General features: G+C 43.5%; 1 protein-coding gene and 1 long non-coding RNA gene across 2 annotated transcripts in view; one reads left to right on the forward strand and one right to left on the reverse strand.

Moving 5' to 3' along the window:
• Positions 1 to 10,692, forward strand: part of LOC119327760 — a 21,751-nt gene extending 11,059 nt beyond the window's left edge. The window contains exons 2-3 of the long non-coding RNA XR_005158678.1: positions 8,966 to 9,022; positions 10,337 to 10,692. This is a non-coding gene — a long non-coding RNA (uncharacterized LOC119327760). The remainder of the gene's footprint in view (positions 1 to 8,965; positions 9,023 to 10,336) is intronic.
• A 4,945-nt stretch (positions 10,693 to 15,637) lies between these two features.
• LOC119334189 (UPF0481 protein At3g47200-like) overlaps positions 15,638 to 24,273 on the reverse strand; it is a 13,055-nt gene continuing 4,419 nt past the window's right edge. The window contains exons 3-4 of the mRNA XM_037606795.1: positions 16,143 to 16,251; positions 15,638 to 15,999 (exon numbers count right to left, since the gene is read on the reverse strand). Coding sequence (XP_037462692.1) covers positions 15,638 to 15,999; positions 16,143 to 16,251 — 471 coding nt within the window. The remainder of the gene's footprint in view (positions 16,000 to 16,142; positions 16,252 to 24,273) is intronic.

Here is a 24,273-nt window from a genome sequence, read left to right on the forward strand (position 1 = left end):
TCCCGCCAATAAAAAATTGTCAACTAATCTCATACGTAAGTTTTCGTAAATGTAGTAAAGCTCGGCAGTGTAGTCCATTGTGTAGCATGGAATCCAGTAGCAAGCGGACAGGAGAAGTAGCACAGGAAGACAACGCTTTGAGGTGGCGGGATCCGACTGGAGAACAGTAGTAGCGCCCCAATCTGGGCAGCTGTCAGCGACCTCCTCACTGTGCGACCCAGTGGTAAACCAATGCCCAGCCCAGCACCAGATTGCGGCGCTTCAGAAACACTTGTAAGGTTTATTCTAATTGTATGAAAATACCGTCCATAACATAAAATTAAAAGGTTCAAATCCTAGACAATTCTGTTCAATCAAAGAGAATATGCATGTGCTATCTTAAACAGAAGAGATAAAAAGAAGGATGGCTGAATGCTACGTCTTGAGCTTGCGTTGGTTTTCCCCGAAGAGGAAGGGATGATGCAGCAAAGTAGCGTAAGTATTTCCCTCAGTTTTTAATAACCAAGGTATCAATCCAGTAGAAGCCCACGCTCAAGTCCCTCGTACCTGCACAAAGCGATAGCTACTCGCAACCAACGCGATTAGGGGTTGTCAATCCCTTCTCGGTCACTTACGAGAGTGAGATCTGATAGATATAATATTTTTGGTATTTTTGATATAAAGATGCAAAGTAAAAAGTAAAAGCAAAGCAAGATTAAAGTGATGGAGATTGATATGATGAGAATAGACCCGGGGGCCATAGGTTTCACTAGTGGCTTCTCTCAAGAGCATAAGTATTCTACGGTGGGTGAACAAATTACTGTTGAGCAATTGACAGAATTGAGCATAGTTATGAGAGTATCTAGGCATGATCATGTATATAGGCATCACGTCCATGACAAGTAGACCGAAACGATTCTGCATCTACTACTATTACTCCACTCATCGACCGAGTATTAAGTTAAAAACAGAGTAACGCCTTAAGCAAGATGACATGATGTAGAGAGATAAATTCATGCAATATGAAATAAACCCCATCTTGTTATCCTCGATGGCAACGATCCAATACGTGCCTTGCTGTCCCTTCTGTCACTGGGTAAGGACACCGCAAGATCGAACCCAAAGCTAAGCACTTCTCCCATGGCAAGAACTACCAATCTAGTTGGCCAAACCAAACGGATAATTCGAAGAGACTTGCAAAGATAACCAATCATACAAAAAAGAATTTAGAGAAGATTCAAATATTATTCATAGATAGACTTGATCATAAACCCACAATTCATCGGTCTCAACAAACACACCGCAAAAAGAAGATTACATCGAATAGATCTCCACAAGAGAGGGGGAGAACTTTGTATTGAGATTCCAAGAGAGAGAAGAAGCCATCTAGCTACTAATTATGGACCCGAAGGTCTGAGGTAAACTACTCACACTTCATCGGAGAGGCTGTGATGATGTAGAAGCCCTCCGTGATGACGGCCCTCTTCCGGCAGAGCTCCGGAACAGGCCCCAAGATGGGATCTCATGGATACAGAAAGTTGCGGCGGTGGAATTAGGTTTTTGGCTCCTGTTCTGATCGTTTGGGGTTACAGTGTATATATAGGAGGAAGAAGTACGCCGGAGGAGCAACGAGGGGCCCACGAGGTAGGGGGTGCGCCCTAGGGGGGGCGCCCCCCACCCTCGTGACCGCCTCTTTTGTTCCTTGGAGCAGGGTCCAAGTCTCCTGGATCACGTTCGGTGAGAAAATCACGTTTCCAAAAGTTTTATTCCGTTTGGACTCCGTTTCATATTCCGTTTTTTCGAAATACTGAAATAGTTAAAAAACAGCAATTCTGGGCTGGGCCTCCGGTTAATAGGTTAGTCCCAAAAATAATATAAAAGTGGAAAATAAAGCCCAATATAGTCCAAAACAGTAGATAATATAGTATCGAGCAATCAAAAATTATAGATATATTGAAGACGTATCATTGAACAATGCAAAAATGTAAATTTTGTACATGTTGCACACTTAGAACATAAGTAAGACACCCGTAAAAGGCATGAGCGCATCATGCATCCCATATTTCCTAGTTACATTGTGCGCAGATTGCACACATAGAACATAAGTACTCCAAAGTTCTATAAGCCATCTTATTTCCAAACTTTTCTAAACGTCATGTATAAAAGATAATAGTAAATTGTTGACAAAAGCACAAAGTAATGGCGAAAGTCTACTTCTGTTCCCAAGCTCAAATGAGCTTGGTCAACAGTAAAATAAAAAAACGAAAAAATCAGAAAAATCTGACATTATTTTGTGACAAACATAGAAAGAAGTTTTAAGTGCTTGCAAAAATTCATCATGGAATCACATTCTTGTAAGGCGTGGCGAAAAATCAAATTCAGTGCTCCAAAATGTAGCTCGCCAAACGGTCCGGGCCAATCAGGCCAGGCCACGAGCACGCCGGCACTGCTTGCCATGGGCCAGGCACGGCACGGGCTAAACGGGCCGTACCCGGCACGCGGCACGCCTTGGGCCGTGCCTGGGCCTAGTGGCTGGGCAGCGGGCCGGGACGGCACGGCCAGTTTATTATTTTTTTATTTTTTCAGATTTCTTTATATATATGACCTAAATTAAAGTCCAATAGTCCTAAAATACAGCCCAATAGGCTGAAAAACATGCAGCCCGGTGTGCTAAATGTGCCATGGGCCGGCCCGTTCAATAACCAGGCCATGTCTGGGCCAAGGAGTGGCGCACGTGGGCCGGCACAGCACGACCCGGCTATTAAAAGTGCCACGGCGGGCCGGGCCGTGCCGGGCCGGCTCGTTTGGCCAGCTCTGCTCCAAAATGCTTTTGGAAGTAGAATTTTTAGAGTATCAATTACTTTTTTGCCACACCTTCTAGGAATGTGATTCCACGATGAATTTTTGCAAGCACTTAAAACTTTTGTCAATGTTTGTCACAAAAACATTTCAGATTTTTTTGAATTTCTTTCGATTTTTTTTATTTTACTGTTAGCCCAAGCTCATTTGAGTTTGGGCTAAAAAAGTCTGCGTCTGGCTAACCTTCCATACATTCACGAAAGCGCGGAACTAAATCAGTATGGTCCAAGCTATCTTCTTTACAGTACCACCAAGCAAAGATCAGATCGCAAAGAACATAAATCTTAGTATGTATGGACAATTCTGCTAGCAGCTGGCCTCCATATGCAGCAGGCTGCCAGAAGAATTCAACAATCCGATTTTCTTCCTCACTTGCCCACAATAGTGAGTCTCCCATGCGATTTGTCTACAGTGTGGGCTGTGGCACACCAGCAATTTTTGTTTTCAGTCATCACTCAACAATAATCTTTCTTGCATCATCTTTTTTTTTGCGGGGCAAACGGGTATTTTATTCCTCTTGTATAGTGTTACAGTCCGCTAACACAAAGCTTGAAACACTGTCTGGAACTCGGTGCAACCAACAGGCGGTGCTACCTCCAGTACAACCAATATTAGCTAGACAATGAGCAACACTATTTTGATTAAGATCTATTTTCTGCGGAATAAAACGACGCGTCTCCAGGAGCTTCTTAATTTCCAGTACGAAATGTCCATGAGCAGATTTGTTCAAAGAATCATCAGTCAATGCAGCAATCAATATAGAGCAGTCAGATTGTATCATAACCGGTGAATCTGACCTTTGAAAACCGAGAGATAGACCCTCCAGTACGGCACTAATCTCAGCTTCTAATGCATCTTTGCAATGAAACAAGTGTCTGTATGCAGAGAAGATAACTGTTCCTTCTGAATCTCTCAGGACCATGCCTGTCCCTGCTAATCCTGTATCTTGAACAAATGATCCATCAGTGGACAGAGCTACCCACCCAACGGGTGGTTTGGGCCATGGTAGAATTTCCTTACTGACAGTAGTTGTTCTGACGGGACACTCCACCACTGGCATTTTTCCTTTAACAATATCTTCAACCGAGTACTTTTGCGCCTGGTTATAAGAGGATCGATAGCTGCACAAAAAGGTTTTAGATATTTCTGCATGAAGAGCTAATGTACCATGTAGCACATCATTTCTAAGACTCCAAATACGCCACAATAACATGATGATCATAGATCTAACTTCTTCTGTCTCCAACACCAAGATATTGAACAGCCACTCATCACCAGAGTGGATGAGTTTGTCTCTGTTTGGCAGCGGCCAGACTTGTCTCATCATGTCCCACAACTGAACTGAACTTGGGCAAACGATTAATGCATGGAAAGAGTCATCGTTCGGCTCTCCGCATAGACGGAGCGACGTGCCGCCACAACATGCATGTGTTCGTTGGTAAGGCACCAACAATCACACGCCGTGCAAAGGAGCGCATCTTGGGGGGAACCTTGGCCTGCCACACCAAATTCCAGAGCGAGCGATCGCCGTTGGGCCGCGCGCTGCAGGCACCAGGAGCATACTGCAGTACATGATCCTGCATGGATAGATGATAGGCTATCTTCACTGAAAACTACCCAAATTTGCCGGGAAACCAAGCTAGGAAGTCACTCTGCTGACTTGGTGATGTTCGGATACTTCTGATTATCTGTACCTCTGCTGGCATAAAGAATCTGTTGAGCAACTCGACATTCCAAACGCCGTTATTTAGGAAATCTGAGACTTTGTTCAGTCTGCATCTCCCTTTTGGCGAAATTGGTCTTAGAGAAGGACCTCTTGGGATCCATGGATCCCTCCATGTTCTAATCTTGCTCCCGTTTCCCACACGCCATATCATTCCACGTTTAACTAGTTCCCGACCATGCTCAATACCATGCCATATAGCCGATGCATTTCCTGTAAATACAGTATCCACCAAGTTACCTGTGTGGTAATATTTAGCACTAAGCAACCTTGCAACCAAACTTTCTGGATGTGAGATTAATCTCCAGGCTTGCTTGGCCAGAAGAGCTTGGTTAAAAGCATGCATGTCCCTGAATCCCATGCCACCCATCGACTTTGGTAGGACCATTTTATCCCATGCTAGCCATGCCATTTTTCTCTTGCCTTCCTCCACTCCCCACCAGTATTGTCTAATGAGCTTAGACAGGTCATCGCACACTGACAAAGGTAATTCGAAAACACCCATAGCATAAGTATGAATAGCCTGCGCTACTGCCTTTATCAATATTTCCTTGCTGGCCATGGACATATACCTCTCGCTCCAGTCCACTAACCTCTTTGCTAGTTTTGCTAGTAGAGGTTGTAACAAACCTTTATGTATCCTACCCTCTGGGACCGGTAGTCCCAGATATTTTGGATCAAATACCTCCTGAGTAATTTCCAAAATGTGTTTGATTTCCTCGGACACCAACCTTTGACAATTGTCAGCAAACAAGATGGAGCACTTGGCCGGGTTGATGAGTTGTCCCGTCGCCGCTGCATACGTGTTCAACACCTCTTTGACAATTACCCCTTGGTCGGGTCTTGCCCGAAAAAATAGGAGAGTATCATCTGGGAACAGAAGGTGAGAGATAGCCGGAGCCCTTCTGCATATTTTCATAGCTTCCAGCCCTTCCTCTCTTATAGCTTTATGTAAAAGAGCAGATAAAGCATCAGCCACAAATAAAAAGAGAAACGGGGATAAGGGATCACCCTGCCGAAGGCCTCGTGAGGGCGAAAATTGATCCAATAGCTTCCCATTAAACTTGACGGAGTACTTGACTGATTTGACACACACCATTACACGGTTCACCCAATTCGCCGAGAATCCCCACTTTAGAAGGGCACTCTCCAAGAAATCCCAGTCCACCCGGTCATATGCCTTTGAGAGATCCAACTTGTAAGCACAATAAGATTGCTCCAGCGACGAGGTTTGAATATGATGGATACACTCAAAGGCTATAAGAGTATTATCGGTAATAAGCCTTCCCGGTATGAACGCACTCTGATTTTCAGATATGAGCTCCGCCAACAAGGGGCGAAGCCGGTTGACCATACATTTGGACACCACTTTATAAATGATATTACATAGACTTATTGGTCTGAAATCCTTCAAGTCCGTCGGCGACGTAACCTTAGGGATTAAAACAATTGCAGTCTCATTAACTCCCGGTGGCATGGATCCTGTGGCAAAGAAATCCAGTACTGCCGTGGTGATCTCCTCCTTCAAAACTTGCCAATTTCGCTGAAAAAACCTAGCCGGAAAGCCGTCCGGACCAGGTGCTTTGATAGGTCCAATCTGAAATAACGCATCAGCCACTTCCTTTTCCGTGTAAACTGCATCAAGAGCATCATTCATTTGTTGCGTTACCTTGGACTGTATACACCCTAACAAGGACTCCGAGCACAATGTTGGGTCCTTAGTGTATAGTTCCTTAAAATATGAGCTAGCCATCAGCTCCATCTCAGTAGGTACCGAACACCACGAGTCGTCCGCTCTTTGAAGGCACCGAATTGTATTTTTCCTTGCCCGCCATACCGCTTTCCTATGGAAATACTGAGTGTTTCGGTCGCCCTCTTTGAGCCAATTAATGCGCGATCTCTGTAACCACATCATTTCCTCCCTATAGAGGAGCTCATCCAACATATACATCTTCTCACGGATTGCAGATGTCTGCGCATTTTGCAGCTGCAACTCTGCTAATTCTGCACGCAGAGATTCAATTTCCTTTGAAACATGGCCGAAGTTCTTCTTGCTCCACTCTCGCAAGTCCTTCATCACATCCTTCAAGTTGACTGATATCTCCCCCAGATTATGTGCTCGTCTTCTGGACCAAGCCTTGGCAATGACCTCCGGGATCGCTGCATGTCTCTCCCACATTATCTCGTAGCGGAAAGCGCCAGGGTGTCTCATGGCGCGCTCCTCCGAACATGCTTCAAGCAGAATAGGGCAGTGATCCGAAGCAGGCGAAGTGAGATGCTTCACCTTTGCTGTAGGGAACATGTATCTCCATTGCTCATCCGCACACACCCTATCAAGTCGCACTTGAACATTCCTTGCTGCATACTGATTGTTGTTGTATGTATAGGGCAAACCTGAGAACCCTATGTCAACTAGTTCACACACTTGCAAACAATCCCGAAAGGCTTCCATCTGTGACGAGCTCTGGGTAGTAAAGGACAAATGTTCATGCTGCCACATACATTCATTGAAATCCCCACAGACTACCCATGGCTCACTCAATACACCTCTTAATCTCGTGAGGTGATCCCACATATGTCTCCTATTTTCCACTCTGGGTTCACCATAAACAAAAGTTGCACGCCATTGCTTCCCTTCTACCGGGTCAACAATTCTCACATCTATGAATCTCTTGCAGGCTTCTAGTAGTGTCACTTGAAGGCCCTCGTCCCAAAGGAGCGCAAGGCCTCCACTTCTCCCTTCTGGATCCACACCTTCAAAACCTCGGAGCCCAAGTCTCCACTTTATTTTCTTTCCTTTCACAGCGGGTTGCCTTGTCTCACAGAGGAAGACGAGTTTGGGGTGGTTGACCCTTGAAAGGGCCAACAAATCCCGAACTGTCCGGTGGTTCCCCACCCCCCGGCAGTTCCATTTTAGGTGATTCATTGCTCCCGGCGGTACCCCTCGAGGGGGTCCGCCGATGTAGATGATTTGTTCCCGCTGTCTCCCTCCCTCCTAGTTCTCTTGCTGTCCTGACTATTCGTTGGAGACTCATCGTCCCCCTCCCCATGCGGTTTGTTTGTCAGCATCAACTGATCGGTCTTATTTTTTATCTCAGATGCAGCATTAATGATGTTCTCATTTAAGTTCAACCGTTTCCTAGAGTTTCTGTCCACACTCATTGCTGACATTGCCTGGTGCTCTATCGGGCTGGAAGCAGTATCCCGAAGCTCATCCTCAGCCTTCTGTGTACCGGGGGCGCCGTTGTGTGCCACCTCCTTGTACGTACTCTGCCTTGCATCTCCTCTTGGCTGAGAAAAATTGGGGGGGGGGGGGGTCAGCATATAGCCAATCTCCAAAAGTAAGATCCTTAGTAGCATACACCCCAGTACCACACTCTTTGAACTCATGCCCAATCCTGCCACAGAATTTACAAAAACGGGCCAACTTCTCATATCTGATAGCAAAAACCTATCTTTCTCTTCCTCTAACAATGCTAACATGCTTGGTCAGCAGTTCCCTGATGTCATGCTTAACCCGCACTCTGATGTAATCACCCCGTGAATTCCCTTGCAAACGAGTCTCTAGGACCTCACCTGCTTTCCTGATTAGCTTTTGAACTAGATCCGGTTTACAATATCCATCCGGTAGCTTATGAATTTGGAGCCATATAGGCATGTGCACAATCTCGATCTCATCTGTCTTGCTGAAACCATCATACGGCTGTATGAGAACAGCCAGGTTCCTGAATATCCATGGGCCCTTCTCTACAATTCGCTCATAATCTCCCAGGCCAGAGGCTTGAACAACAAAGAGATTATTACCCACTGGCCTGAAGCGAACCTCCTGCGCTGTGTTCCATGCCGCACGCATATCCTTGAAGAAAGCAGACTGACTGAAGTTTTCTCCGTGTAAACCCTAGCCAGGGCTAACCAACGAACACTTTCATTGATGACTGGATCATCCTCATCAATCACCAAATCTTCAAAGGTTTCTCCATCAAGGTCGAGTTGGTTGAAGAAGTCATCCAGATTGCTGGGATTTGTGGCCCTAGCCCCGCCACTTGTTGCCGACTGCGCATCCAAGGAAGACGCCATCGCCCAAGAGAGGCTTGGCGACAAGGGGAGAAAGCGGATGTGGCCCTCGCGGGGTCACAGATCTGATGGGACTCCGGCGGCGATGGGATCGCCACGGAGGAAGCAAACCCTAGCCGCTGCGTAGGGGGACAGACATGGACCTATATTTGGATGTATAATGATTGTTTCATCTTTTTTTTCTTGCATCATCTGCTCCATATCTCTTACTAATCTGTTGTCATCAGTATTGGATGTGAAGACAGCTACGCCCCTGATTTCATTTTGTTTTCATCAAATATCGTCCTCTCCATGTCTCTCGTTAACATTTTTCTTTCTCTACATTTTCAGCCACATACGCAGGCCTCTCAAAAGCGTGCTCGTCTGAACTACTGATTACTCTTGATCGTAAGGAATTCTAACTCAAAATATGATCTTAGTATCTACGTATTGGGTAGAGTAACTTAGATAAAAAAATTGGATTATGTGTATCCTTGCAATATGTATCTTGTTCCTATATATAATATGTATATCCAGTAGGGATCTACCACATGCTCCCTCCCATGAACGGGTTGTTAACAATGAGTATATTCATAACGATGATTAGAATCACCGTATATAAGTAGAATATAAGACCATAGCCCTAGTAGAGCTATAGTACGAACTATACGACCACCATCACCAGTCGTGGTCATCGCAGCAGTAGACGTCGTATTCTCCAGCGCCGCCAGCGGGTGGGCGATCTCTCCGACCAACTGCTATGTACTCTCCACTGTATGTCTTGCATGCAAGCGAGCGTACATGTTATAAGTACATGCATGTTAAGTTAATCATGTGGATACATGCACTGTTGGCGCCGCCTCCTCGCAGAGCCGCTCTTCTTCTTTCTCTCGTTGCCTCACACAACTCTCTTGTGGTTTCTCTCTATCTTTTTTTCTCAAGAACACAAGAACACACTCACATCGGAGAAACTCAAACACACACGCACACACCAAGGAAGAAATCCAACCAGCTTTGCCAAGAGGCCTTTCTCCTCGGTCACCCGAGGGGCTACATCTTTTCTCTAGCCCTCATAGCCTCTCTTTTCATTAACTCAAAGCAGTACATATATACACAAGGACCCATGCACTCACGCCACACCGGCCACGTCCTGGAGTCACTCCATGATGCGGATGGCCCGGCCAACCGGCCACTACTCACTAGCACACGCACTAAGCTAACCAGCCACTACTCACTAGCACACGCACTAAGCTAACCAACTACTTGCATGCACCTATTCTCTTTCCCTAAATTGCTCCAACGTCCCAAGACTAGGCCTACAACTAACATGCAGCTAACCACCTACGCATGCATCAGCTACTTGATCAGCACCACGGCCCGTCACACTTCAGCCTTGGTTGTGCCTTGCCGCTTCTCACGGCGTCGCCGTATCGCACGGTACCATCGGCATCTCGCCGTGCTCGCTGCATCTCAGGGTGGTCTGGCATCTCGCCTTCTCCACACATCTTTTTTGAAGCTTGGCCCGACTCGCTACTCGCTAGACATCTAAGTTACATGTAGGATTCAAAACAAATATGCAGATACATAATCAAGATTAAAAAGCCTAACATGCACCTCAGAATTCACGCATGTGTATTCTAACTAATTCATTATTCATAACTAATAATCAATTATTTTTCTGATGTGAATGTAGCCTCTGACTATCTGTCATCGTTCTCACAGGTTGTCACAAGTGGACTGGAACAAACGCCATGTTGAAGAATAATCAAGGATCTGCGATTGACTTCTACTTGACCTGCTACTTGGCGTTTGATAATAATAAAAACTCCAATAGAACTTTAAAATAACTATTCGTCTTGGACTCCGAGTGTCACTTTATCAGTATTGCTTATTGTTGTTGTATTGGCGTGGGTTATGACTTTAAATGTGCCACTCTCAGTGTTACGCAGTCTGATAAAAATTGTATTGATATGGTTTACATAGTAGAAATAAAACCATTTATATTGTTTGCGTAGTACAAATAAATCATGTCTCAATGCATGTATGACCCGATACTTATTATCAGTTTCTTATCCGAGTCTAATCCAATAAATTCTGTGTCCGAATCTGCATGCGGTCATTATCTGCTCTGCTCCGAATCCGACAAAATATTATGGTTAAAGATACAGGAAAAGCATTATCCGATTCGTTTAAATGCGTAGGTGTGACCGAAGCAGCAGCTGTGTCTGAACGCAAGTCTTCTCATGAAAGCAATGTTTTAAATAGCGGGCTATGGTATATAGCGGCAGCTCTTAAAAACAGCTATAGCGGGGCTATAGCATGCTATAGCGAGGCTATAGCGGCAAATTGTACATGAAATCAAATAGCGGCAACATACTCAAACATCTAGCGCAGCTATATCGGGGCTATAGCCGGCTATTTAAAACTATGCATGAAAGGCAACTGGCAGCCTGTGTTCTACTAAAAAAAACTGGCAGCCAGTGACACCTACCTCCAGGGATCCAAAGACATGCCCAGATCAATTTCTGCAAGCTTCTGAAACTTGTCTGTCATACCATCAGGTTGATATCTCTCACGTGAAAGAACTTCCAATACAGGAAGCTGAGCAACCAGTATGTTTGATCCTTTGTCAATACTATTGACTACGAATTGTTGGTGAGAGGAGTGCAGAATACCACACAGGAAGCTCAAGCCCCTCATGCTAGCACAGTAAGATAATTATCATACATCTTACTCCTGAATTATGCATTGAACCATCTCTAAATCTTTATGTGCGAACCAGGCAAAAAAATAACATGTAAATTTCCGGTTGTAGAACTGTACAACTGCATATCTTTCCTGCTTATAAAGATTAGAGTTGGTGGTGAGTTCACATATGGGTCTACTATCCCCATGTGAAACTAGCAACATTCCTTGCGACATATATTTTATTGGATGTCCCCAAAGGGACTCCAAGAGACATATAAACAAATGTAATTTACTCACATATGATATATATCATAAATAAACACTACTTTCATGTGAGACCAACTTTTTGTAGAAGACATAAATAACAAAGACAAAGAGGTGACTTCAACCCAAATCAATCATGATTTTAGTTCTCTCCCAACCTAATATGGTCATTTAATATTCTCGGACGACACTGATAAAGGGCACTAAATGTTATTTCACCACCTCTAAGCCAATAGTTCCGTAGCAATGCACAGACATCGTGCTAGTATGGAGAAGGATTGGTGGCTTGACATTATAAAAGTAACAATGAAATGATGGTAACCACAAACATCAAAAGGTAGTACTGGCCTTGCAGGGTAATCTGTTTTGGATTTCATAACGTGAAAAGACATACATGATAGAGGTGTGCCCCTCCTTGTCCTCCTGTGTGCTCTTCCTCACACATCTTGGAGGAAGACATGGCTAGAGTCGATGTAGGGCAGAAGTGCAGAAGTTGTATTGGACCCAAGACACTGGTTCAACTGGCTTGCACCAGCACGATGACGATTTGTCGTGAGTGGCTCCCCTCGAGGTGGGCACCACCCTAACACCTGCATCATAAGGAGGAATATATTGAACTGGAAAGCCTCCGCTTTCTTGCAATTTGAATACGTCGACTGATCCTCCGCTCATCCCCCATTCCACCAACACCGAGATCAGATCGAGTAATTAAATCCATCAAAATTGGGGGATGCAAGGAAGGGGAAGAGACACAAACTAGTAGATCAGGATGGGGGCTTGCTATTGCTGGCGAGATTCTCCATCTGGATGATAGTGACATCATCGGAGAAAGCAAGCACTGTCCGCCGCGATCTCCATGATGATGGGGACATCATCGTAGGAAGCAGGCACCGTCCACCGCAATCACCATGATTTTCTTTTGTGACTTCCGTTGAGATGTGCTTCATCACACGGTTGCCATTTCCGTCGTTTCTCACACTGTATCCGGCTCCCCCTCAAATTTTCTCTCCAACGACGACCGTGTCGGCGATCCACATAGGTTTGTCGTAGGTCAAGACTGGGAGGGGTGGGGGTACGAAGCAAGGCAAGACGCAGGGAAGGGCTGGGGCGTGGGGCTCTTGGATATGGATACATATCTACATCATGACAGTCCATTCATGATCAGATGTCAACCTGCGTTAGTGATTAGTAGCAAACATGCATGTGCGTTGCAATGAGAGAGAAATAATCAGCCCCTTATACACACACTGGACGATATCAGCAAATCCCTGAAATCTCCACACAGCAAACAGCATGAGAAGTGGTGTTGTGCAAAAACAGAATGGCTGGATGATTTTTGAAGTATACTCACGATGTTTCCAAAAATCTTTATGGGCAAAAAATATGGAGATTAACATTAAGCCATTTGTTAACATAAAGCTCGTATCAACAGATTAGCGTACATCATCGTATACTGGTTGGTTATTGTGCACGATGGAAAATAGAATGACTATGCACCTATCGTAACCTTTAGCATATGGTACGCGCTGTGATAACAATGCCTCCATAGTGTGTGTCATTTTGTCCATGTGCATGGCAACTCTATGTGTGTAAATATGCTTGTTTTGCTATATGTGTAGTGAGATATCTAGGGATATTATCGTGGGATCATGTTTTCAAATGTTGAGGAAACTTTATTTACTTTCAAATGGTGACTGACCTTGCGTAGTTCACCTCGATGCCATGCCACGAGCGCACCTTTGGTTTGGAGAAAACTGCATTTCCTTAGTTGGTGTGGGGAGGGAGGAGGGGGAGCTGACATGGATGGTGGGGAGTGGAAGTTGGGTTGGCGGAATGTGATGGAGTTCCCCATTTGGATATGGATTTGCGTGTGAGTGTGGAAGCCGGTACAGTCGTTCGTGAGTTAGAGATGAAGCCGACGGTAGAACTACATCGGAGCGGCTACATCTCGCCTTAGGTTAGTTATATTTCTTCTCTTTTGTTCATATTATCAAAAACATTCTAAATACATATATACCAAAATTTCAATTTACTTAAAAAAATTAATGTAGTCTACAAAATTTGTTAAGGTATTTTTTAAAAATGTTGAGTGCGTTCAAAAAAAATCTTGTGACATTTAAAAAAAATATCCATGTGTTCGAAAAATGTATGTGCCATTTAAAATAATTTTTATACAATGTAAAATAAATGTTTTGTACCATTCAAAGAATACATTGAATTTATAAAAATGAAATATTAGTTTAAAAATATCTTCGTGGCATTTTTCTAAATAAAATGTAAAAAAATCACATAGTTTAAAAACAATTAATCGCATTGGAAAAAATGTTTCAGCATGTATTTGTCTTTTTATCACATATTGAGAACATATATTTGAAAAAATGTTAATCGTGTATTTGTAAAATGTTAAGCACTTATAAAAAATGTTTTAGATGTAAATAAAAATATACAGTGTATATGAAAAATGTGGGGACCTGGAGGAAAGGATTAGGGTGAACGAAAGTCCACCAGGTTATCTTTCCCCGGCGCAAGACCAATAAGCCGATTTGTTGGGGCCATGACAAGGAAGTTTGTCTGTCTCCGCTGCGCCGGCGACTATATCTCGCATTAAGCGAGACCATAGGATGAGCTACTAACTAGTGAGGTAGATTCTGGTTCGTGGAATCCTGTAGGGCGCGACCTACTTAATGGGTATAGAGCCAGTTTTTCATAGGAATTTTCGGGCTATTTTTTGTTTTTCCTTTATTTTTTCACAATTTTTCTTTGTTCTTTTCTCCATTTTCACATGTTTTCTTCCATTTTCTATGGCTTTATTTATTCTTTCCACCGTTCTCGTTCTTTTCTTCTTTCCTTTCTTTTTCTTTGTTTTGTTCCGGTTTTTGTATGTTTATTTCTTGGTTTTCAATGTTTTTACCTTTCATTTCCTTTTCCTTTATTTCTCTTGGTTAATTTTTTTTCCCTTTTGCTTTATTTCTCTCGGTTTTCCCTTAGTTTTTTTATTTTTCTATCCATAATTTTTTTGTATATATCTAACTCATTTTTCTAATACAAATTTAATATTTTTTCAATACATGATCACAACTTTTATACACATTTTTTGTAACATTTTACGAACTATTGATTAAAAACTATCAAATAAAAGATTACCATTTTATGAATATATGATCAACATTTTTCTTATATATTTTAAACATTTTTCAAAACTTTATTAAAAAATCAGATAATAGATTAACATTTCATGTATACAGATTTAACATTTCCCAAATGCTTGATTAACATTTTTCAAATACTTTCTCCAATTTGTTTAAATGCTTGATTAAAAAATTTATATACATAATCAAAATAATTCATCATTTTTAATACATGATAATCATTTTTTCTATGCACAATTAATATTTCTAAATGCTTGATTAACATTTTTATATACTTTTTCAACATTTTTACAAATGCTTGACTAAATTTTTATATACATGGCCAAAGATTTTTATCATTTTTTGAATTCATGGTCAATATTTATTCGATACACATCTAACATTTTTCAAATATTTGATCCACATTTTTTTTCAAAATGCTTGATTAACATTTTTATATACGTGATCAAACAATTTCATCATTTTTTAATACTTGTTTAAAAAATCTGAATGCTTGATTAACATTTTTCAAATACTTGTTCAACACTTTTCAAATACTTGTTCAATATTTTCCGACCGCTTGATTAACATTTTTTCAAATAGTTGTTCTAAAATTTTCAAATAGTTGATCAACATTTTTGAAGTACTTGTTCAACATTTCTCGAATGCTTGATTAACATTTTTCAAATTATTCAACATTTTCCAAATGTTTTTCCATAGTTGTTTTTGTAAGAAAAAAGTCCATTTTACTACCCTGAATAAAGTTGGTTGTTCAGTTTACCCCCTGACCTTTTTTTTGGTTGCTTTACCCCCCTAAACAATCCCATACCGGACAAAAAAAACCCTGAGTGGTTTGCCCAGACCGGAAGCTGACGTGGGCACGGTCAAGGGTTGTATTTGACCTGGAGGTGGGTCCCCCTCGTCAGGTGGCCATGTGCTGGAGCTAGATGGGGTTGGGCGCGATGCGGGACGTCGGCAGCGGGACTCGCCGTATCCCGCCGGATCCGGGCAAGGGGCGGCGCAGGGGCACGGATCCGGACGCGGGGAGGTAGCAGGACACCGCAAGGACGACCGGCGTCGTGTGGCTCCGAGGCGGTCGGCCCTGGAGTTCGAGCGTCGACGCGAAGGGCTCCATGGTGCTGTTAACGGCGACGGCGACTGCGGTTGGCAGGTAGGGGAGGCCGCCGGACGACGGGAATGGATGGATCCGGACATGGGGGTTCAGACCCGGGCAGTGGCGTCGCTCGGAGGTCGCCGGACGGAGCAAATCGACGGCGGCGGCGCCATGACCGACGGAAGAAGCTCCTGCGCGAGAGAGGAATTAGAGAGAGTTAGGGAGGAAGAGGAGGGACAAGGGCAGGGCGGCGCAGGGCTGGCCTAGGCTCGGGCGGCGACGCTCCGGCAGCCGGCCGGTGTCGGGGCCGAGCGGGGGCAGCGGCGAGGCCAACGAAGCGGCAGCTCTATCTCAGCCGTGCCTGACAAGAGGGCCCCACCTAGGTCAAAACCACCGTTGACTTGAGCCACATCAGCAGAAGGGGGTGATGAAGGAAATGTGCCCTAGAGACAATAATAAAGTTATTATTTATTTCCTTATATCATGATAAATGTTTATTATTCATGCTAGAATTGTATTAACCGGAAACATAATACATGTGTGAATACATAGACAAACAGAGTGTCACTAGTATGCCTCTACTTGACTAGCTCGTTAATCAAAGATGGTTATGTTTCCTAACCATGGACAAAGAGTTGTTATTTGATTAACGGGATCACATCATTAGGTGAATGATCTGATTGACATGACCCATTCCATTAGCTTAGCACCCGATCGTTTAGTATGTTGCTATTGCTTTCTTCATGACTTATACATGTTCCTATGACTATGAGATTATGCAAATCCCGTTTGCGAAGGAACACTTTGTGTGCTACCAAACGTCACAACGTAACTGGGTGATTATAAAGGTGATCTACAGGTGTCTCCAAAGGTACATGTTGGGTTGGCGTATTTCGAGATTACGATTTGTCACTCCGATTGTCGGAGAGGTATCTCTGGGCCCTCTCAGTAATGCACATCACATAAGCCTTGCAAGCATTGCAACTAATGAGTTAGTTGTGAGATGATGTATTACGGAACGAGTAAAGAGACTTGCCGATAATGAGATTGAACTAGGTATTGAGATACCGGCGATCGAATCTCGGGCAAGTAACATGCCGATGACAAAGGGAATAACGTATGTTGTTATGCGGTCTGACCGATAAAGATCTTCGTAGAATATGTAGGAACCAATATGAGCATCCAGGTTCCGCTATTGGTTATTGACCGGAAACGTGTCTCAGTCATGTCTACATTGTTCTCGAACCGTAGGGTCCGCACGCTTAACGTTACGATGACAGTTTCATTATGAGTTTATGTATTTTGATGTACCGAAGGTTGTTCGGAGTCCCGGATGTGATCATGGACATGACGAGGAGTCTCGAAATGATCGAGACATAAAGATCGATATATTGGAAGCCTATATTTGGATATCGGAATCATTCCGGGTGAAATCGGAATTTTACCGGAGTACCGGGAGGTTACCGGAACCCCCCCCCCACCCGGGGGTTATTGGGCCTACATGGGCCCTAAGGGAGAAGAGGAAAGGAGGCAAGAGGTGGCCGCGCGCCCCTCCCCTCCCTAGTCCGAATAGGACAAGGACAGGGGGGCGGCGCCCCCCCTTTCCTTTCCCTCTTCCTCCTCTTTCCCACTTCTCCTTCTCCAACTAGGAAAGAAGGGAGTCCTACTCCCCCTTGGCGCGCCCTCCTTGGCCGGCCGCCCCCTCCCCTTGGCTCCTTTATATACGGGGGCAAGGGGGCACCCTAGAACACACAAGTTGATCTTCGTGATCGTTCCTTAGCCGTGTGCGGTGCCGCCCTCCACCATATTCCACCTCGGTCATATTGTAGCGGTGCTTAGGCGAAGCCCTGCGACGGTTGAACATCAAGATCATCACCACGCCGTCGCGCTGACGGAACTCCTCCCCGAAGCTTTGCTAGATCGGAGCCCGGGGAGCGTCATCGAGCTGAACATGTGCCAAGAACTCGGAGGTGCCGAAGTAACGGTGCTTGGATCGGTTGGACCGGGAAGACATACGACTACTTCGTCTATGTTGCGTCAACACTTCCACTTCGGTCTACGAGGGTACATAGACAACACTCTCCCCTCTCGTTGCTATGCATCACCATGATCTTGCCTGTGCGTAGGAATTTTTTTGAAATTACTACGTTCCCCAACAGTGGCATCCGATCCTAGGTTTTATGGTTTGATGTTATATGCACGAGTAGAACACAAGTGAGTTGTGGGCGATATAAGTCATACTGCTTACCAGCATGTCATACTTTGGTTCGGCGGTATTGTTGGATGAAGCGGCCCAGACCGACATTACGCGTACGCTTACGCGAGACTGGTTCTACCGCCGTGCTTTGCACACAGGTGGCTGGCGGGTGTCAGTTTCTCCAACTTTAGTTGAACCGAGTATGGCTACGCCCGGTCCTTGCGAAGGTTAAAACAGCACCAACTGGACAAACTATCGTTGTGGTTTTGATGCGTAGGTAAGATTGGTTCTTGCTTAAGCCCATAGCAGCCACGTAAAACTTGCAACAAACAAAGTAGATGACGTCAAACTTGTTTTTGCAGGGCATGTTGTGATGTGATATGGTCAAGGCATGATGCTAAATTTTATTGTATGAGATGATCATTTTTTGTAACCAAGTTATCGGCAACTGGCAGGAGCCATATGGTTGTCGCTTTATTATATGTAATGCAATCGCCCTGTAATGCTTTACTTTATCACTAAGCGGTAGCGATAGTCGTAGAAGCATAAGATTGGCGAGACGACAACGATACTATGATGGAGATCAAGGTGTCGCGCCGGTGACGATGGTGATCATGACGGTGCTTCGGATATGGAGATCACAAGCACAAGATGATGATGGCCATATCATATCACTTATATTGATTGCATGTGATGTTTATCTTTTATGCATCTTATCTTGCTTTGATTGACGGTAGCATTATAAGATGATCTCTCACTAAATTTCAAGATAAAAAGTGTTCTCCCTGAGTATGCACCGTTGCCAAAGTTCGTCGTGCCCAGACACCATGTGATGATCGGGTGTGATAAGCTCTACGTCCGTCTACAACGGGTGCAAGCCAGTTTTGCACACGCAGAATACTCAGATTAAACTTGAAGAGCCTAGCATATGCAGATATGGCCTCGGAACACTGAGACCGAAAGGTCGAGCATGAATCATATAGTAGATATGATCAACATAGCGATATTCACCATTGAAAACTACTCCATTTCATGTGATGATCGGTTATGGTTTAGTTGATTTGGATCACGTGATCACTTAGATGATTAGAGGGATGTCTATCTAAGTGGGAGTTCTTAAGTAATATGATTAATTGAACTTAAATTTATCATGAACTTAGTCCCTGATAGTATCTTGCTTGTTTATGTTGATTGTAGATAGATGGCCCGTGCTGTTGTTCCGTTGAATTTTAATGCGTTCCTTGAGAAAGCAAAGTTGAAATATGATGGTAGCAATTACACGGACTGGGTCCGTAACTTCAGGATTATCCTCATTGCTGCACAGAAGAGTTACGTCCTGGAAGCACCGCTGGGTGCCAGGCCTGCTGCTGATGCAACTGACGACGTTAAGAACGTCTGGCAGAGCAAAGCTGATGACTACTCGATAGTTCAATGTGCCATGCTTTACGGCTTAGAACTGGGACTTCAACGACGTTTTGAACATCATGGGGCATATGAGATGTTCCAGGAGTTGAAGTTAATATTCCAGCAGAATGCCCGGATTGAGAGATATGAAGTCTCCAATAAATTCTATAGCTGCAAGATGGAAGAGAATAGTTCTGTCAGTGAGCATATACTCAAGATGTCTGGGTATTGTAATCACTTGATTCAACTGGGAGTTAATCTTCCGGATGATAGCGTCATTGACAGAATTCTCCAATCACTTCCACCAAGCTACAAGAGCTTCGTGATGAACTATAATATGCAAGGGATGGATAAGACAATTCCCGAGCTCTTCGTAATGCTAAAGGCTGCGGAGGTAGAAATCAAGAAGGAGCATCAAGTGTTGATGGTCAACAAGACCACTAGTTTCAAGAAAAAGGGCAAAGGGAAAAAGAAGGGGAACTTCAAGAAGAACAGCAAGCAAGTTGCTGCTCAGGAGAAGAAACCCAAGTCTGGACCTAAGCCTGAAACTGAGTGCTTCTACTGCAAGCAAACTGGTCACTTGAAGCGGAACTGCCCCAAGTATTTGGCGGATAAGAAGGATGGCAAGGTGAACAAAGGTATATATGATATACATGTTATTGATGTGTACCTTACTAGAGCTCGCAGTAGCACCTGGGTATTTGATACTGGTTCTGTTGCTAATATTTGCAACTCGAAACAAGGACTACGGATTAAGCGAACACTGGCAAAGGACGAGGTGACGATGCGCGTGGTAAATGGTTCCAAAGTCGATGTGATCGCGGTCGGCACGCTACCTCTACATCTACCTTCGGGATTAGTATTAGACCTAAATAATTGTTATTTGGTGCCAGCGTTGAGCATGAACATTATATCTGAATCTTGTTTGATGTGAGACGGTTATTCATTTAAATCAAAGAATAATGGTTGTTCTATTTATATGAGTAATATCTTTTATGGTCATGCATCCTTGAAGAGTGGTCTATTTTTGATGAATCTCGATAGTAGTGATACACATATTCATAAGTTGAAGCCAAAAGATGCAGAGTTGATAATGATAGTGCAACTTATTTGTGGCACTGCTGTTTAGGTCATATCAGTGTAAAGCGCATGAAGAAACTCCATACTGATGGACTTTTGGAACCACTTGATTATGAATCACTTGGTACTTGCGAACCGTGCCTCATGGGCAAGATGACTAAAACGTCGTTCTCCGGTACTATGGAGAGAGCAACAGATTTGTTGGAAATCATACATACAGATGTATGTGGTCCGATGAATGTTGAAATTCGTGGCGGATATCTTTATTTTCTCACCTTCACAGATGATTTAAGCAGATATGGGTATATCTACTTAATGAAGCATAAGTCTGAAACATTTGAAAAGTTCAAAGAATTTCAGAGTGAAGTTGAAAATCATCGTAACAAGAAAATAAAGTTTCTACGATCTGATCGTGGAGGAGAATATTTGAGTTACGAGTTTGGTCTACATTTGAAACAATGTGGAATAGTTTCGCAGCTCACGCCACCCGGAACACCACAACGTAATGGTGTGTCCGAACGTCGTAATCGTACTTTACTTGATATGGTGCGATCTATGATGTCTCTTACAGATTTACCGCTATCATTTTGGGGTTATGCTTTAGAGACGGCCGCATTCACGTTAAATAGGGCACCATCAAAATCCGTTGAGACGACGCCTTATGAACTATGGTTTGGCAAGAAACCAAAGTTGTGGTTTCCTAAAGTTTGGGGCTGTGATGCTTATGTGAAAAAGCTTCAACCTGGTAAGCTCGAACCCAAATCGAAGAAATGTGTCTTCATAGGATACCCAAAGGAGACTGTTGGGTACACCTTCTATCACAGATCCGAAGGCAAGACATTCGTTGCTAAAAATGAATCCTTTCTAGAGAAGGAGTTTCTCTCGAAAGAAGTGAGTGGGAGGAAAGTAGAACTTGATGAGGTAACTGTACCTGCTCCCTTATTGGAAAGTAGTACATCACAGAAACCGGTTTCTGTGACACCTAAACCAATTAGTGAGGAAGTTAATGATGATGATCATAGAACTTCAGATCAAGTTGCTACTGAACCTCGTAGATCAAACAGAGTAAGATCCGCACCAGAGTGGTACGGTAATCCTGTTCTGGAAGTCATGCTACTAGATCATGATGAACCTACGAACTATGAAGAAGCGATGGTGAGCCCAGATTCCGCGAAATGGCTTGAAGCCATGAAATCTAAGATGGGATCCATGTATGAGAACAAAGTGTGGACTTTGGTTGACTTGCCCGATGATCGGCAAGCAATAGAGAATAAATGGATCTTCAAGAAGAAGACTGACGGTGACGGTAATGTTACTGTCTACAAAGCTCGACTTGTTGCAAAAGGTTTTCAACAAGTTCAAGGGATTGACTATGATGAGACCTTCTCACCCGTAGCGATGCTTAAGTATGTCCGAATCATGTTAGCAATTGCCGCATTTTATGATTATGAAATTTGGCAAATGGATGTCAAAACTGCATTCCTGAATGGATTTCTGGAAGAAGAGTTGTATATGATGCAACCAGAAGGTTTTGTCGATCCAAAGGGAGCTAACAAAGTGTGCAAGCTCCAGCGATCCATTTATGGACTGGCGCAAGCCTCTCGGAGTTGGAATAAACGCTTTGATAGTGTGATCAAAGCATTTGGTTTTATACAGACTTTTGGATAAGCCTGTATTTACAAGAAAGTGAGTGGGAGCTCTGTAGCATTTCTGATATTATATGTGGATGACATATTACTAATTGGAAATGATATAGAATTTCTGGATAGCATAAAGGGATACTTGAATAAGAGTTTTTCAATGAAAGACCTCGGTGAAGATGCTTACATATTAGGCATTAAGATCTATAGAGATAGATCAAGACGCTTAATTGGACTTTCACAAAGCACATACCTTGACAAAGTTTTGAAGAAGTTCAAAATGGATCAAGCAAAGAAAGGGTTCTTGCCTGTGTTACAAGGTGTGAAGTTGAGTAGACTCAATGCCCCACCACCGCAGAAGATAGAGAGAAAATGAAAGATGTTCCCTATGCTTCAGCCATAGGCTCTATCATGTATGCAATGCTGTGTACCAGACCTGATGTGTGCCTTGCTATAAGTCTAGCAGGAAGGTACCAAAGTAATCCAGGAGTGGATCACTGGACAGCGGTCAAGAACATCCTGAAATACCTGAAAATGACTAAGGATATGTTTCTCGTTTATGGAGGTGACAAAGAGCTCATCGTAAATGGTTACGTTGATGCAAGCTTTGACACTGATCCGGACGATTCTAAATCGCAAACCGGATACGTGTTTACATTAAACGGTGGAGCTGTCAGTTGGTGCAGTTCTAAACAAAGCGTCGTGGCGGGATCTACGTGTGAAGCGGAATACATAGCTGCTTCGGAACTAGCAAATGAAGGAGTCTGGATGAAGGAGTTCATATCCGATCTAGGTGTCATACCTAGTGCATCGGGTCCAATGAAAATCTTTTGTGACAATACTGGTGCAATTGCCTTGGCAAAGGAATCCAGATTTCACAAGAGAACCAAGCACATCAAGAGACGCTTTAATTCCATCCGGGATCTAGTCTAGGTGGGAGACATAGAGATTTGCAAGATACATACGGATCTAAATGTAGCAGACCCGTTGACTAAGCCTCTTCCACGAGCAAAACATGATCAGCACCAAGGCTCCATGGGTGTTAGAATCATTACTGTGTAATCTAGATTATTGACTCTAGTGCAAGTGGGAGACTGAAGGAAATATGCCCTAGAGGCAATAATAAAGTTATTATTTATTTCCTTATATCATGATAAATATTTATTATTCATGCTAGAATTGTATTAACCGGAAACATAATACATATGTGAATACATAGACAAACAGAGTGTCACTAGTATGCCTCTACTTGACTAGCTCGTTAATCAAAGATGGTTATGTTTTCTAACCATGGACAAAGAGTTGTTATTTGATTAACGGGATCACATCATTAGGTGAATAATCTGATTGACATGACCCATTCCATTAGCTTAGCACCCGATCGTTTAGTATGTTGCTATTGCTTTCTTCATGACTTATACATGTTCCTATTACTATGAGATTATGCAACTCCCGTTTGCTGGAGGAACACTTTGTGTGCTACCAAACGTCACAACGTAACTGGGTGATTATAAAGATGCTCTACAGGTGTCTCCAAAGGTACATGTTGGGTTGACAAATTTCGAGATTAGGATTTGTCACTCCGATTGTCGGAGAGGTATCTCTGGGCCCTCTCAGTAATGCACATCACATAAGCCTTGCAAGCATTGCAACTAATGAGTTAGTTGTGAGATGATGTATTATGGAACGAGTAAAGAGACTTGCCGGTAACGAGATTGAACTAGGTATTGAGATACCGACGATCGAATCTTGGGCAAGTAACATACCGATGACAAAGGGAACAACGTATGTTGTTATGCGGTCTGACCGATAAAGATCTTCGTAGAATATGTAGGAACCAATATGAGCATCCAGGTTCCTCTATTGGTTATTGACCGGAGACGTGTCTCAGTCATGTCTACATTGTTCTCGAACCGTAGGGTCCGCACGCTTAACGTTACGATGACAATTTCATTATGAGTTTATGTATTTTGATGTACCGAAGGTTGTTCGGAGTCCCGGATGTGATCATGGACATGACGAGGAGTCTCGAAATGATCGAGACATAAAGATCGATATATTGGAAGCCTATATTTGGATATCGGAATCATTCCGGGTGAAATCGGGATTTTACCAGAGTACCGGGGGGTTACCGGAACCCCACC

This window comes from Triticum dicoccoides, chromosome 7A (assembly GCF_002162155.2).
Source record: "Triticum dicoccoides isolate Atlit2015 ecotype Zavitan chromosome 7A, WEW_v2.0, whole genome shotgun sequence".
Taxonomy (NCBI): Eukaryota; Viridiplantae; Streptophyta; class Magnoliopsida; order Poales; family Poaceae; genus Triticum; species Triticum dicoccoides.